Source organism: Lissotriton vulgaris, chromosome 9, assembly GCF_964263255.1.
Source record: "Lissotriton vulgaris chromosome 9, aLisVul1.2, whole genome shotgun sequence".
Classification (NCBI taxonomy): domain Eukaryota; kingdom Metazoa; phylum Chordata; class Amphibia; order Caudata; family Salamandridae; genus Lissotriton; species Lissotriton vulgaris.
In genome coordinates, this window is record NC_141697.1 from 1,166,388,007 (window position 1) to 1,166,401,809 (window position 13,803).

Sequence of the window (13,803 nt, forward strand, 5' to 3'; positions counted from 1 at the left end):
TTGTGGTAGCCTTTGAATGAGGTGAAACCTGTACACTTTGTAAAAACGACGTGGTGTTAAGAATTTTGCCCAAAAAGAACCATCTCTGCAAGTGAGTTGCGCTCAAGAATATCCCATGCTGCGTCATCCCCCCCTAATACAATCACTACTCATCCGATAGGTTTTCTAGGCGGTTGGGGGGTGGATTAATTTGAAGTCTGGAAATCTTAATACGAGTCTGACTGCGAAAGCTCTCTTTTCTCCCAAAAGGGTTGTGATGTCTGTCTTAAATATGAAGATTCTTCGTACTGGCGGGTACTTTTTGACTTTTAAGTATATATTTTGTAGAAACTGGTGAAATGTTTTTTTATTTGGTATAACCTAGGGAATGCCGACCAGTAAATAATTTTAATTGTCTATCGCATACCGACACTTGATGACCGGGGCTGATGCTGGCGCATATTCCAAGGCATCAGAAATGTGTTTCCATCATAGCCAGCTAGGGTGAAATTTCCCTTGACCGTATGTGTACATCTACCTAAAAAGAATTGCATATCACGAACAGGCTCTGTATACCAACACTATTTTTTGTTAATTTCTTTTTTTTAGCTATCCTTATGTGTTTAAATATGTCTTCAGGTGACAGCTATTCAAAGGCAACTTTTCTTTGCAAATAAGAATCATATTTTCGAATGATGTGTGCTAAAACTAAAAAGTAAAAAAAGTACACATACCTGAGAGAACACCAGCATTGTTCTTTGTAAAATTGTATGCAATGGTTAATATGTTACATTTATGATTTTTATTACAAGCACATGGGTTCCAAGTTCAGGCTGTTGCTTGTTTTTTGTTTTTCATTTTTCATTTGTTGGGCGTATGTTTGAAACATGCATTTGAATTCAAACCACCATCACTCCTGCCAGACAAGGCCAGAGCTATCGACTTTAGCAAATTTAGAAATGCTTGTTTACATTGAAACCAATCTACTTGGCTGTGTCCTTTTCTTAGTGCATATTCCTAAAGGGCCACAGTCTCGAACTGATTGAGGGGTTCAGTGCTCCCTTCTCACTTCTGAAAGGAGGAGCTGGCCCTGCCGTCCATTTCTAGTTTAATAGCTGTGTTGGACCAGGAGGCAAAAACGTATTAACATGTTCTTTTGAGTTAAAAAACAAAAAACAGAGCCACACATCTGTAAGATTTTGTTACTTCCATTATACTTAGTCATTCTCACGGGAATTGGGACTGTAGCTACTCTTCTAGCCTTTTCATTTTTGAGACCCCACTCTGCTGCTCCCTGAAACAGTGTCTATGTACATGCTTCATAGATTTCACGGCTGCATTTGAGGGAGTGGACAGTGCGTTATTATGGAAAAAACGTAATGGGCTTTGCCATACCCATGAAGCTGTTGGTCTCCTTATGGTCACGTACTATACATGGACACTTGGATGAGGTTTATTTTTGGCTCAGCCACCCCAATATCTGCTATGTACGGACCATGGATTTGGCATGGGTGCATACTTACACCCCCCTTATTCGTTTAATGTTCTGCGGTCCTGGAAGATGCTCTACTGAAGGTGATCCTTCATGAGGATCAGAGTTTATATAGATTGTGCAATACACTGATAATACTGTGATAATGGACTGGAGTAAGGTGGGCCTCCTTTGTGTTCTGAATGAGCATTATACAATTGGGCTGTATGCTAATGTTTATAATTATCAACTCGAATAATAAAAGAATTACAAAGCTACCCCTAATCACAATTTAAACCGACGTTTTGAGTTTAAGACCAGCTGGTGTGGCTGAATTATTGTCTGGAAAGTTGTAAAACAATACAATATCTATCAGAATGAATGTGAGCATAAAATATGCTGGCCACGAACAGTTTTCGTTATTAGACTTACTATTTGAGGAGTTGGCTGCTTTGGAGTAATGGTTTTACGAGTTTACATTTTGGATACATTGTTAATATGTTAATGTTTGGAAAGCCCTGTAATACTTTGAATTCATTTTGCAATTACATAAACTTAATTAAAATGAGAAATTCACACACTTCTCGATTTAAATGCTGATTCTAATCTTCTGGTGCTCTATGTAAGCCTTTGCGACCTTTTACTGCCCACTACTCAGAGCTCCACTTTCTGTATGAATGTGTTGCTCCTTTAAAGCCATGTTTAGCTTAAGCCACGCTTGCTTCTGACCTCCGAATAGGTGCTCGTAGTATTCAGTATTGCTGCTTGTCATTTTGACTGTCTTGTAGACAGAGCTAACTTGTTCTTAACATTTTCATTGTTTGTTTCAGCTCCAACCTTAACATAAATGATGTCCTAGGGAACTATTCCTTAACTCTGATTGATGCCTTGGACACCCTGGCGGTGAGTTGAGCTCAACAAAAGTTAACAATGACGACTTTCTTTCTGGAGTCTGATAAGTGAGATCTGCATACAAAGTTTTGGCTATGTTTTTATCTTTACTTCTCAAATATCTTGGTTTCTCTCCGGTTGTGTAACAGTCTTTGTACCTACACCGGTGCACAGCTTTCAATGCTATCTTTTCTTTATGTACATCGCTGACTTTGAAACCTTTTACCCAGGTGTACACGTGGCAGGAGGGAGCCAGTTTTGATGGAATCCTGCCACCCTTCACATCGGTCTGCAGGTATAGTTAGGACCATGATAGCCTTGCATCTAAATTAAGATTTTCACCTATGTCTTCCGATGGCCGCATGGACTACCTCAATAGTTCACTAAAGTTTACGCACTGCATCTGCTGCAAGGGAAGGAGGAGAGTGAGGAGTGGGACGTTGAATAAATGTTCTTTTGGGGCTGAGCAATGCAGCTTTTTCTGATTGGTTTAATATCAGAAATAGAACTGTGTGAAGTATGGGGTAGAACATGGGTGAAACATGTATTTAGAAGGAAAAAGGGTTATTTTCCAATTCTCTTTAATGCTGGTCCGCCGGCGGTAGTCTTCTGTCTTCTTCTTTGGTCTGTTGAATCGTAAGGCCAAGTCTGGGGGAGCCACCTAAGTACTAAATTCAGGGGGCGTTTTGGGGAGTAGCAGGTAGGGCCAATGGGCACTTCATCTGGGGTGATTACACCCTCTATTATGCCACCCTCCTGTGGTAGGGGGCATAGATCTAGCCCTGATTCCAGGGTTCCCCCCCCCTCTTCAAGATGGCGGGGACTGAAAGTTATGTTTCACCTCGCTTCCCTCACCTTAGAGGTGTGGTTGGCAGAGGTGGGCACACCTCCTATCTATCTTCATGAATTTTCGCACGGTTTTCCCGCCCAAAGTGGGGATTTAAACTAGGGACTGCCATCTGCTGCTAGCAGCAGAGGCTGGTGGTCGCATTACAAAGGGTGGCAGGCCTTTCAAGCTTCCCTCTTCGAGCACTGGCCCATCGTGAAAGAGGAGGCTTGACACCTCTGCCCAGGATGTTCAAGGTTTCTGGTCCTAGAGTGCAGATCCTATCTAACCAGTGGTCCGTAACAATGTCTGGTGATGGTTGGCTGCATACAGCCGATCAGATATAACACCAGGATTGGTAGGGATTCGGGGCAGCACCTCTGAAGTGCCTTCTAGGTACATGGTACAATAAATACCACACTTGCATCAGTGTGGATTTATTGTAAAGCGTGATTTGGGACCAAACATTCCTATATTCATTGGCGTCATCATAGTGCTGTGGAACTTGAGTTGTTGAGTTTCCAGCCCATGTACTTTCTGTGGCTTCACTGGCACTTACAACATTAGGAATTGGTGCCCAATATTGTAGGTGCATACCTGTTGAGGCAGATATGCCCTCACCTGTAGTATAGTGCACCCTGCCTTAGGGCTGTGAGGCCTGGTAGAGGGGTTACTAACCTATCCTTTCAGGCAGCACTAGGGTGCCATGTCGACTTGGTTTTCTCCATCACAGGGTCATGGAGGCTGCAAGGTCAGTGGCATGGTCCCAGTGAGGGGGTCCCAAGGGACCCTCTTCAGCTCCCAGGCCCTGGGTACCCAGAGTACCATTTACTAGGGACTTGCTGGGGACAGAAGTACCAATTTGGGATTTGTTTTAGGGAAGGAGCACTAGCACAGGGGTCCTGGTTGGCAGGGACCCTGTGCGCCACATTCAAAACCACATCAACACCAGTCATAAAGTGGGGGGCTGCCATGAAAAAGAGTCCCTTTCTCACAGTAACTAACACTGCGTGTTGAGCTAGGTATGTTGACCAATCTCAGTAATGCTGACAAAGATCTCAAAGGCATATTGTTTTAACGATTGGTGGGGAGAGAGAATAGGGAAGAAGGACAGGTAGGTTTGTTGTTGTATTGTTTTCCATTTTATCTTGTTCCCCGTTGGCCTCTGGTTGTAGGCACGTGCATGTGTTCTTGGATCACTTGCAATACAAAGAAATGATCCATACAATACGTAGAAGTCAAACTGTAACTGGTTGAGCCTTTTTGTGATTTTAATTTTATAAGCTCTGGTAAAGCAGACATCTAACATAAACTTGACCTTGTGAGGCTTGTACTGCTCATGCATAGCTAAAGGTAGGTAACATATTGTGGAAGAATAGTGTGAGCTTCAGGGACTAACTGAATTTCTTGTATGCTTTGGCAAACCTGCCTAAAAGATGAGGTTGATCCAGAGTAGCTGTCTATGCCCCGAGGCATTTGCTACAATTTCTGCAGTTCAGGGTAGTATTTGGCTGGAGGATAGAACTTGATGTGTAACAGAGGAGTGCAGGGTTTGCTATGTCTTGTAGTGATGCACTTCAGCTGCTTATTTTGAATATATTAACCCCTTCGATGCTGATGACGAGCTCAGCTCGTCATCAGCCACGGTGGTCGTGTGCGGATGATGAACTGAGCTCGTCATCTAACGCGGCTTTTAGAAAAAAGCTGCGCAGCAGAAAAAAGCCCTGTGATTGCTTATTCTCTTCTAATATAGGCTTGTAGTTAGATCTTAGGTTCTTGTGTTGCAAATACAGTCTAGTGTTTTTGCTATGGCAAGAAAGAAACCAGATGAATATCATTTGAAATGAACAGTTATCTGCCCTCCTAGATATGCTCTACGTTTTTATCTTCTGATTAGTTGGCTTCTCTTTCTGACCACTTTAAGCTCTGGCATGCAAATGGTGTGATCTCCTCATCCTCCGCACAAATTTTACAGTGTGGAGAAATGAGGTCACATCTCCACCAAGCAGGCTGAGAAAGCCCTCGTATATATTCTGAATGGGTTACATAATCAAGCAGTCACTCCAAAAAGGAGTTGAGTCTGATCCGCTTGTCCTGGTGTCATGTAATATATTTCAAAAAGCTGTTGTCCTTCCTCATCTGGTGAGAGCAACCTTGCTTGGGCATAACTCAACCTCTCAGATGGGTACATTGGAAAGGAAAAGACTCCTCCTCTTTCTATTGTCATCTTTCACTAGTGGATCTCTGTTCGGTGATCGCTACAGGAGGGTGCTCCCGAAGCACAGACTCATGCAATTAAACCACAAGTAAATTGAAGATGATGATGTGCAGCCCCACAGCATGGCATATTGCTTCCACCTCAGCGAGAGCCCTCCCCTGATCCCTCACCCCAGTTTTTCCCACCCCATTAAGTGGACAAATCTGTCTTCACCCCCTCCTTGACACCCCTGCCCTGGGGTGGGTGGTTGAGAGTATACCCCCCCAATCTTTTCACTCCATGAGATCAGAAGACCCTCTAATAATAATAATACTGAGCTTGTAAAGCACCTGGTTACACTTGCAGTGTGTCCCCGCGCTAAAATGGACTGAGCAACACTCCAAACAGAACCATGAGCCGTCAGCAATTAGGACTTTGGGAACAAATACGTTTTAAGTTCTCTCCGGAACACCGCCTCCGAGGTCTCCACACGGAGCCTGAGCGGAAGATTGTTCCAGCTACGGGCAGCCAAAGAGCCGAAGGATCTTCCCCCCCCCCCCCCCCCCCATACGTGCCCTGTTAATCTTGGGGACATGTAACAATCCCGCACCCTGAGACCGCAGGAGCCGAGTGGGCTTATACGGGTTGATCAGGCTGTGCAAAAATCTGGGGACCTGCCCTTGAATAATCCTATGACTAACACAGAGAATTTTAAACTGAATACGTTCCCTGATAGGCAGCCAATGCAGTGCCTCTAAGGCCTTTCTAGAGGGAGCTCTTCTGGGCAGCAGCAACACCAGACGCGCAACTGCATTCTGTATATGCTGCAGTCTTTGAAGGCACTTCACATTCGCTCCTAGATAGAGGGCATTCCCATAGTCCAGCCTGGAGGTGACCAGGGCATGGACTAGGGCCCTTCTGGCTGACAATGGGAGCAGATCAAGTGTCTTTCTCAGACTGCAGAGAATACCAAAGCACGTCCCTGCAACGTGCCGGGTGTGGTAGTCCAAGGAGATTTTGGAATCAATCCAGATACCAAGATTCTTAACCTGCTCCTTCGGTGTAGGTAAAGGGCCCAGGGCGTAAGGCCACCATGCAGACGTCCAAACAGAGGGGGACTTGCCAACAATTAGCACCTCCGTTTTGTCCCCATTCAATCTGAGACAGTTATCGTCCATCCATCCCGCCAGATCTTGAAGGCAGGATGCGAATCTGCTGGCTGCGTGCTCAGCCAGCTGTGTCAGGGTCACAACCAGCTGGGTATCGTCTGCGTATGTCACCACCTCCACCCCATATTGTACGGTTATTGAGGCCACAGGCGCCACATACAGATTAAGCAGGGTGGGGCTGAGGCTAGAGCCCTAGGGAACCCCTTGCTTTAGGTCAAAAGCCTCTGACCTATGTAAGCCCTGCACAACATAGAAGCTACAGTCATGAAGGAAAGACTCTAGCCATGTCCATGCCTTCCCAGTCACTCCACCCCTCCTCAGACACTGCAGCAAGGTGTGATGTGCCACAGTGTCGAACGCGGCACTAAGATTGAGAAGAATCAGTGCCGCTGTCTGACCCTCATCTGCGTATTTCCGCAGAGCCTCTGTAGAGAAGAGGAGGGCAGACTTGGTAGAGTGGCCAGCGCGGAAACCCGCCTGAGAGGGGTGAAGGAGCACGTGCGCTTCAATGTGCGCATAAAGTTGTTGATTAACCAGTTTTTCGGCTATCTTGGCAAATAGGGGAGGAGTGAGATAGGCCGCAGATTGCTCATTTCCTTAATAGTAATATGTGGCTTTTTCTTGAGTGGGAGCACCACAGCCTGTTTCCAAGTTTTCGGCACCCTACCTGCCTCAAAAGACAGTGTTAATAGGTGCCTGACATAGGGTGCTAGCTGTTCCATATTACCACACAAGATCTTTGCGGGGGCCCGATCTCTAGGGGAACCCGATTTCACCCCCCTAGCTACTGTGATAAGCAGCTCCTCAACCGGGACCACAAAAGCCCTGAGGCTGTCTGTCCCCAACGGTTTCTCCTCCAATAGCGCTCCACCCCTGTGACATGCCCTGGCTTCATTGGGAAAAGTGGAGTAGATATCCTGCACTTTATTGTAGAAAAATTCCGCTATCTGATTGCAGGAGTGCACAGAGGACACCACCTGTTCTCCGACTGAGGCAAGTGAGGATATCTCCTTATAAACCACAAAGAGTTCCTTAGCCAAACACTCAGCCTTATCGATCCGCTCAGTGTAGTGGGCCGATCGAGTTTTCCTTATCAGGGCATGGTATCTCCTCAGGCTAGCTTTGTACGCTCTAGTAACCAGAGATGTTTTTGTTTGTCATATTGGATTTAGGGGGACCAGGCCTTGCTGACATTGAGCCGCACCTTCCCTCCCCTCCCCACCCCACGGGCTTGTGGTAGACTGGATGGGGCTTAAACCTAGTCTGTCTACCCAAGAGGTCTGTTAGCCCACTAGTAACCAGTGTCAATTATTTATTGTTTTTCTTTGTATAAATGGGATAGGCAGGCCTGCCATCCTGGAATCCAGTTGCTCCTCCACTCAGGAGATTTTACAGTATCTTCACATCTAAGAGAGTCAAACCTATCCTGAGGGTGTGGCAGATTGGAGCATTTACTTGCAATCTGCTCACCATGGAGGTTGTGAGGAAATTTTTCTTAGAAAGCTTCTAATAGTTAAGAGAATACTATTGTTAGATCTTGCATCTATGGTGTGGTTTCCCCCTGACGTTTTGCCTTCATACTTCCTGTTTTTTGCTGACTTGGGTTTTGCTGACCTTATCACCCTGGGCACTTCACCACTGCTAAACAGTGCTAAAGTACATGTGCTCTCTGCTTAATACATGGCAACATTAGCCTGTACCAAATTGGCATATTTCATGTACTTCAAGTCCGTAGTGAAGTGCACTACATGTGCCTAAGACCTGTGAATTAAATGCTACTAGTGGGCCTGCAACACTGATTCTGCCATCCACTGAAGCAGTCCTTTTAGTGGGTCTACAGCCAGCCAGTGCAGAGCCTCTGTGTGCAGGTTAAACTTCCATTTCGACCTGGCAAAATAAACCTGTTGCCAGGTCCAAACCTTCCCTTTTTATGCTGGTCACATCAGAGTAGGGATTGCACAGCCCAGAGGGCACAGTATATTGTATTTAAAATGGAAGGACATATACGTTTTAAGTTTTGCCTATCATGGTAGTGAAAAACTCTTATATTCATGTTTCACTACTGCAAGGCCTAACTCTCCAATGGGATAACATTGGAGTTGCCTCATTACATTTTATAAGTGTAATTTCCAAATGGGAAGAGATGATTGCTTCATATTTGGTGTCTCTGAATCTTAATTTAAAATCCTAACTTATGGTGAAGTTGGATTTTAAATTAACAATTCTGAAAATAAGTGGCAATGTAAGCCCTGCCTTTTGGTAAATATATATTGGGTTAGATACATCACTTTTAAATTAAATAGGTTTAAAAAGGAATTGTCTTTTTTTTAGCCAAAAAGTTTTTAATACTGTATATTTTATATTTTTGTATGGAATTACTTTTATATAATTTGTTGAAAACCTTTGCAAAATTTTAAGGAAAAGAGGATATAAATTCTTTCGATATTGTATGGTTTTTATTAACTAAAACAATAAAGATTTCATTTCATTTCAATTCTGAAAATGCCACATTTAGAAACTTGGTATCTTCTTGCCTTAGACATTTGGTGCCTACAGCCTGTCTCTGGTCTCATGACTGGGCGTAGTTGGCAGTTGGGCTTTTTGTATTCCACCTAGACAGCCACACACAATGAGAGCTTAGGTGTGACTGGATGGGCAGGATGGGAGGAAGGATATGGTCCCAGCCTCACTTATACCTGGTTACGCTCTGCCCTGTCTCCACACAAAGGGCTTTTACAACCCTGCATTGTCACTTTAGCCAGCTTGGAACCAGGGGAGGCGGTGAATTCCATTCACTTCAAAGCACTGTCTGAAAGCTTCTCCCACCTTTTTATATCCATGGCTCTAGTGTACAAAATAAGGACCTCTAACTAACACCACAACATCAGTACACTCTAGACCTGTGGATGCTCTGACAGGAAGGAGGACTCTGGCCTCATTCTGTTCGTCCACCTGCAATTGCAAGTACATGTTATCAGCTACTAGTCACACCTGGCAGAATAAACTTGGGGTGGAAAAAAAACTGGTGTTCTGTTCATTCACAAAGTAAATGAGCAATAAAGACGCCATACAATTCTGTCTTTATCTTGACACATTAGCTGTCTGTTCAAGATAAGAGTTCAAATGTCAGTTTGTCTTTTAACTAACTGATGCTTAGAAAATGGTTAGAGGTTTTTGTCAAGTGAGCTGTCTGAATATGTCAGTTATTTTTCTCTAACACATAGCATTTAAATAAATAGCCTGTAACTTAATATTACAAATATTTCAAACTATATTAGGAATTACAAAAGCACACTTTTTTTGTAATGAAGTGTGATGCAAAGAAAGAGTTAAGTAGGAGCCAAACAAACCAGAACACTTTACTTCGAGTTTCTGCAAATATGTGTCATTTGCACATCACCATTTCCAAACATTGTTTGTACTCTATATAGTTTTATCAGTAAAGCTACATGTCGGTGGGAAAGTTTGTGACCATCTCAATGTGAAACCTGCTGATTACAAATGACAGTGTGCTACCACTTCATGCTTTTGCTATGTATTTATTAAATGTGATAGTATTTAAACATGATTTGAGAAACATATCTACTGCCTTCCTGATGAAAATTCTGTTAATGAATTAAGAGGCAAGTCAGGGGTCATGTGTATCCTATATGTGGCTACATTTGTATTATATATGGAAAGAAAGCTTAGTCTATTCAATCAAACAAAAGAGATTTTTGTACAGCAGATATGCTTAACTCGCACATTTGAACATGCTCTAATATGTGATAACGAAGAAAATGGCAGCTCAATGAATTAAATTATTTGCCCACAATCACATCATTTGAAACCAGTTTATGGGTCAAGAGCATTACAAATAGGTTAGGTAGATTATTGAAGTCACTAGACCTGTAGGTCTAGTAAAAGGTTTGTGATTTTTCGACGCCTGAGGACTGCTGTGCTGCTGAAAGGACTGCCCTCTACTGGACTGTTACTCTGAAGTAGCTGCTGCCTTGCTGTGCTGACCTGCTGCCCTCTTGCCTGAGGATGAAGAACTTGACCTGCAACCCATCTTGAACATAGGACCCTATATTAATTCAAAGGGCAGTGTGCTGGCCTCCTGACCTGAGCATCTGGGACAAAATGACCCGCCTTCGGCGAGTTCCCGACCCCCAACTGGTGCCCCCTCAGGTTCGGAACCTTGTTTGCCTGCGGAGGACTGCCAACAAGAAGTACCAGACTGCCAGTCTGTGATGCCGGCCTGCGCCTCTCACCACACTGACCACCACCAGCGATGCTGCACTTGCTCCTGTCGACTTTCTTAAATGCGAAATTGACTACTTGCACAAAATTTGAGAAGGTAAACTTTTCAGTAGGACTGTATCCGACCCGCACTCCATTGCGGTCGGCCTGAACATTTGTCTTTGACCCTGTCTAGCACGACCGGATATCTCCGGTTGGCACGTTATGCTTTTAGGTGCTATTTTATAGTTTATTCTTTAAATATTCATAACTGTGGTTCTGAATTTTTGTCGTTTTGGCCTTTATGGTTAATAAATTATGGTCTAAGTTTCTAACTTGGTGTGGGATCTTTGTGTATGGTGTTTTTACAGTTTGAAGTGTTTCAGAAATACATTGCACATTGCCTCCAAGCTAAGCCTGACTGCTATGTGCCATGATGCCAGGGATTGAGCATAGGTTAATTAGGGGTTTACTTGTGCTCACCCTGACTAGGATAGTGGGTGCTTCTTGACTGGGGCTCACAACCCAGCCATCCAGTAATTCAATTTCTATCAATCATGTTTTATTTTTTACTACTTTCAGTGGAGTGGAGCACCGGCCCATCAAGTCATTGGGCCGCACCCTTGACACTCCACGGAACCCATACAGTTCTCTCTACTCTGACAAGGAAGGAGACAGTAGAGGGGATACCCCACCTACCCTATGTAGCTGGATCCTAATGTTCTTTGGCAGTTGGTGCCCCCTTTTGCAATATCCCACCTGTACAGAAAGCGCACGCACACCTACTCCATCAATGTCCAGACCATAGTGGACCATCTGGGAATGTTCCTCAGTGTGCTAGTAAAATATCCTAGCAGTGCACATGATGCATACATCTTCAGCCACAGATCATCCATGAGCAGTTTCAGAATGGCAGCTATAAACTAAACTAAGCTAAGTAGCAAAAAATCCACAGTGACTAGAATTGTCGTCTTACACTGTATGAACAGACAGAACCACATTTTCTGCAACGTTGAACAAATCAACACGCAAACATGTGGTTCACAATTAAATCGTAGACTTTTCTAATTTTTTGGGGTGAAAAGGGTGGGTTCTGGCCCTTTTTGACACTGCTCCACACCTACCCGAGGAGGAAGACTTTTTCTGCCCATCATCTGCATGAGCGGCTGTGGGGGCAGGTGGGTGCCCCCCAAACTTCCATCTCCAAGGCAACAGAAAGCTCACAAGAGCACCAGGGAGTATTTATTTATTTTCAAATAGTGTGAAGGAAGGCTGGTTGGTTTGCCATTGGGCCACATTCACCCACCTCATCTGCTCATAAAGTTGCCTTGTTAATGCCAAAATCATGCTCATTCCCTGGGGGTGGCTTAGGTATTCCAGCTCAGTTGGCACCTAGTGAGCCTTACCATCACTGGTTATTTCTGAATACCAGAGATTCCGTGAAATCCGGGGTGGAGCTTGTGTGTATCACAGCATGTTGAGAGGGCTAGCTGTGTGCCCTAAAACGTTAACTCGAATACTGCCTTGAATTGGCAATTTTGTGGATTCCTGACAAACTTCTTCGGTGGAGTGGTGTATTGAGTGAAAATATCAATAACTGTCTCCAATGTGGTTTTTTTTTGTAGGTGATGGGAAATTCTTCTGAGTTCCAGAAAGCTGTGAAACTGGTGATTGAAACGGTCTCCTTTGACAAAGATTCAACTGTGCAAGTGTTTGAGGCAACCATACGGTACGTGGGAAAGCCTGAGTGATTAGTTGCAAGTCATGCATTCCTTTCTTTAAATCAGATAGTATGAAAGGCAAGCTGTTGCAATTCTATTTAGTTAGTTTGAAGCTGCACAAGAGGAATGATGTAAGAATTTGAAAGTCTACTTACTCTAAGATGAACATTGGAATCCAGTCTTCAATGCATACTAATTTGGCAGCGTTCTTTTTCTTTTGGACCACAGTTGACTCGATCGTTAATTGACTTCTGCTGATAAACTGTCTTGTGGGATGAAATATTTTTCAAGTATACCTTTAATGCTTAGATGACCTGGAGGGTGTCTCCCCCCCCCCCCTTTACTCCCCTGATACTTGCCTTCTTGTAAATTTAAATTTTCAAGCTACTAAACATGCAAGTGAGAGCGAGTTGCCATAAGGCTCTGTTGTTGTGAGTATGCTATATGGATCATTGGTGAAGGTCTGCTGACGCTGTTATTGTCTGCTCATAGGATTTTGGGCAGCCTGCTTTCTGCCCACATCATCATCACAGACTCTAAGCAACCATTTGGGGACATGACCATTAAGGACTATGATGATGAATTATTGCACATGGCTCATGACCTTGCAGTTCGACTCCTTCCAGCCTTTGAAAATACCAAGACTGGAATGCCGTACCCACGGGTGAGTATGGTGCTAGTGCTAGCCATATTAAAAAAGTTATTGCAAGACGCCATATGCTTGGCCAAGATGATTATATCCTTGCTTCGAGAGGAACCTTTGGCTACTCCAATTACATGTTAATTACAGTAGAAGCTTTCTTTTATGGACAAAGTATAGAATGGTATGGGGCTACTTGCCAATTGCACCTTGCTTGAACCTTCCCTTAACAGTATTTGTTCGTCACTTTGAAATTTGGCTGGGTGTTTGCCTGTGATGTGTACCTCAGCCCTGATATTCCATTGATGAATGTGGCCATATAAAAGAAAGGACTGAGATACCAACATGCAGTAGTTAAGTTGGACCTGATTCTATTTCCCTTCTTAAGTCTCATGGAAAGTTAGATACATTTACTTTTTCACTCAATCCAATCTGAATCTTTGCAGATGTTTTTGTTTACTAAATGACCGTGGAATTTATGTGGGGTATTTTGTCACATGAAGTTGGATTTCTCTCCTGTTAGGTCTTGGTGAGTACAATATAAAGTTAAATCTATATTCTGATATAAAATAGAGTCCTAACTATGTGTATTTTTTTCACATCACTGTACATGTTGCACTTTAAGTACTTGAGCGATTTTGAAATAAATGGCATGCTCACTCTTATCAGGCAAAAAGAAAAACTGTGA

The 13,803-nt window shown here is 43.6% G+C and overlaps 1 protein-coding gene across 1 annotated transcript in view; it reads left to right on the top strand.

The window, feature by feature from the left end:
* EDEM1 (ER degradation enhancing alpha-mannosidase like protein 1) overlaps positions 1-13,803 on the top strand; it is a 133,466-nt gene that overhangs the window by 43,076 nt on the left and 76,587 nt on the right. Inside the window, exons 2-4 of the mRNA XM_086939212.1 lie at positions 2,281-2,353; positions 12,380-12,483; positions 12,968-13,139. Of these exons, the coding sequence (XP_086795338.1) occupies positions 2,281-2,353; positions 12,380-12,483; positions 12,968-13,139 (349 nt within the window). The remainder of the gene's footprint in view (positions 1-2,280; positions 2,354-12,379; positions 12,484-12,967; positions 13,140-13,803) is intronic.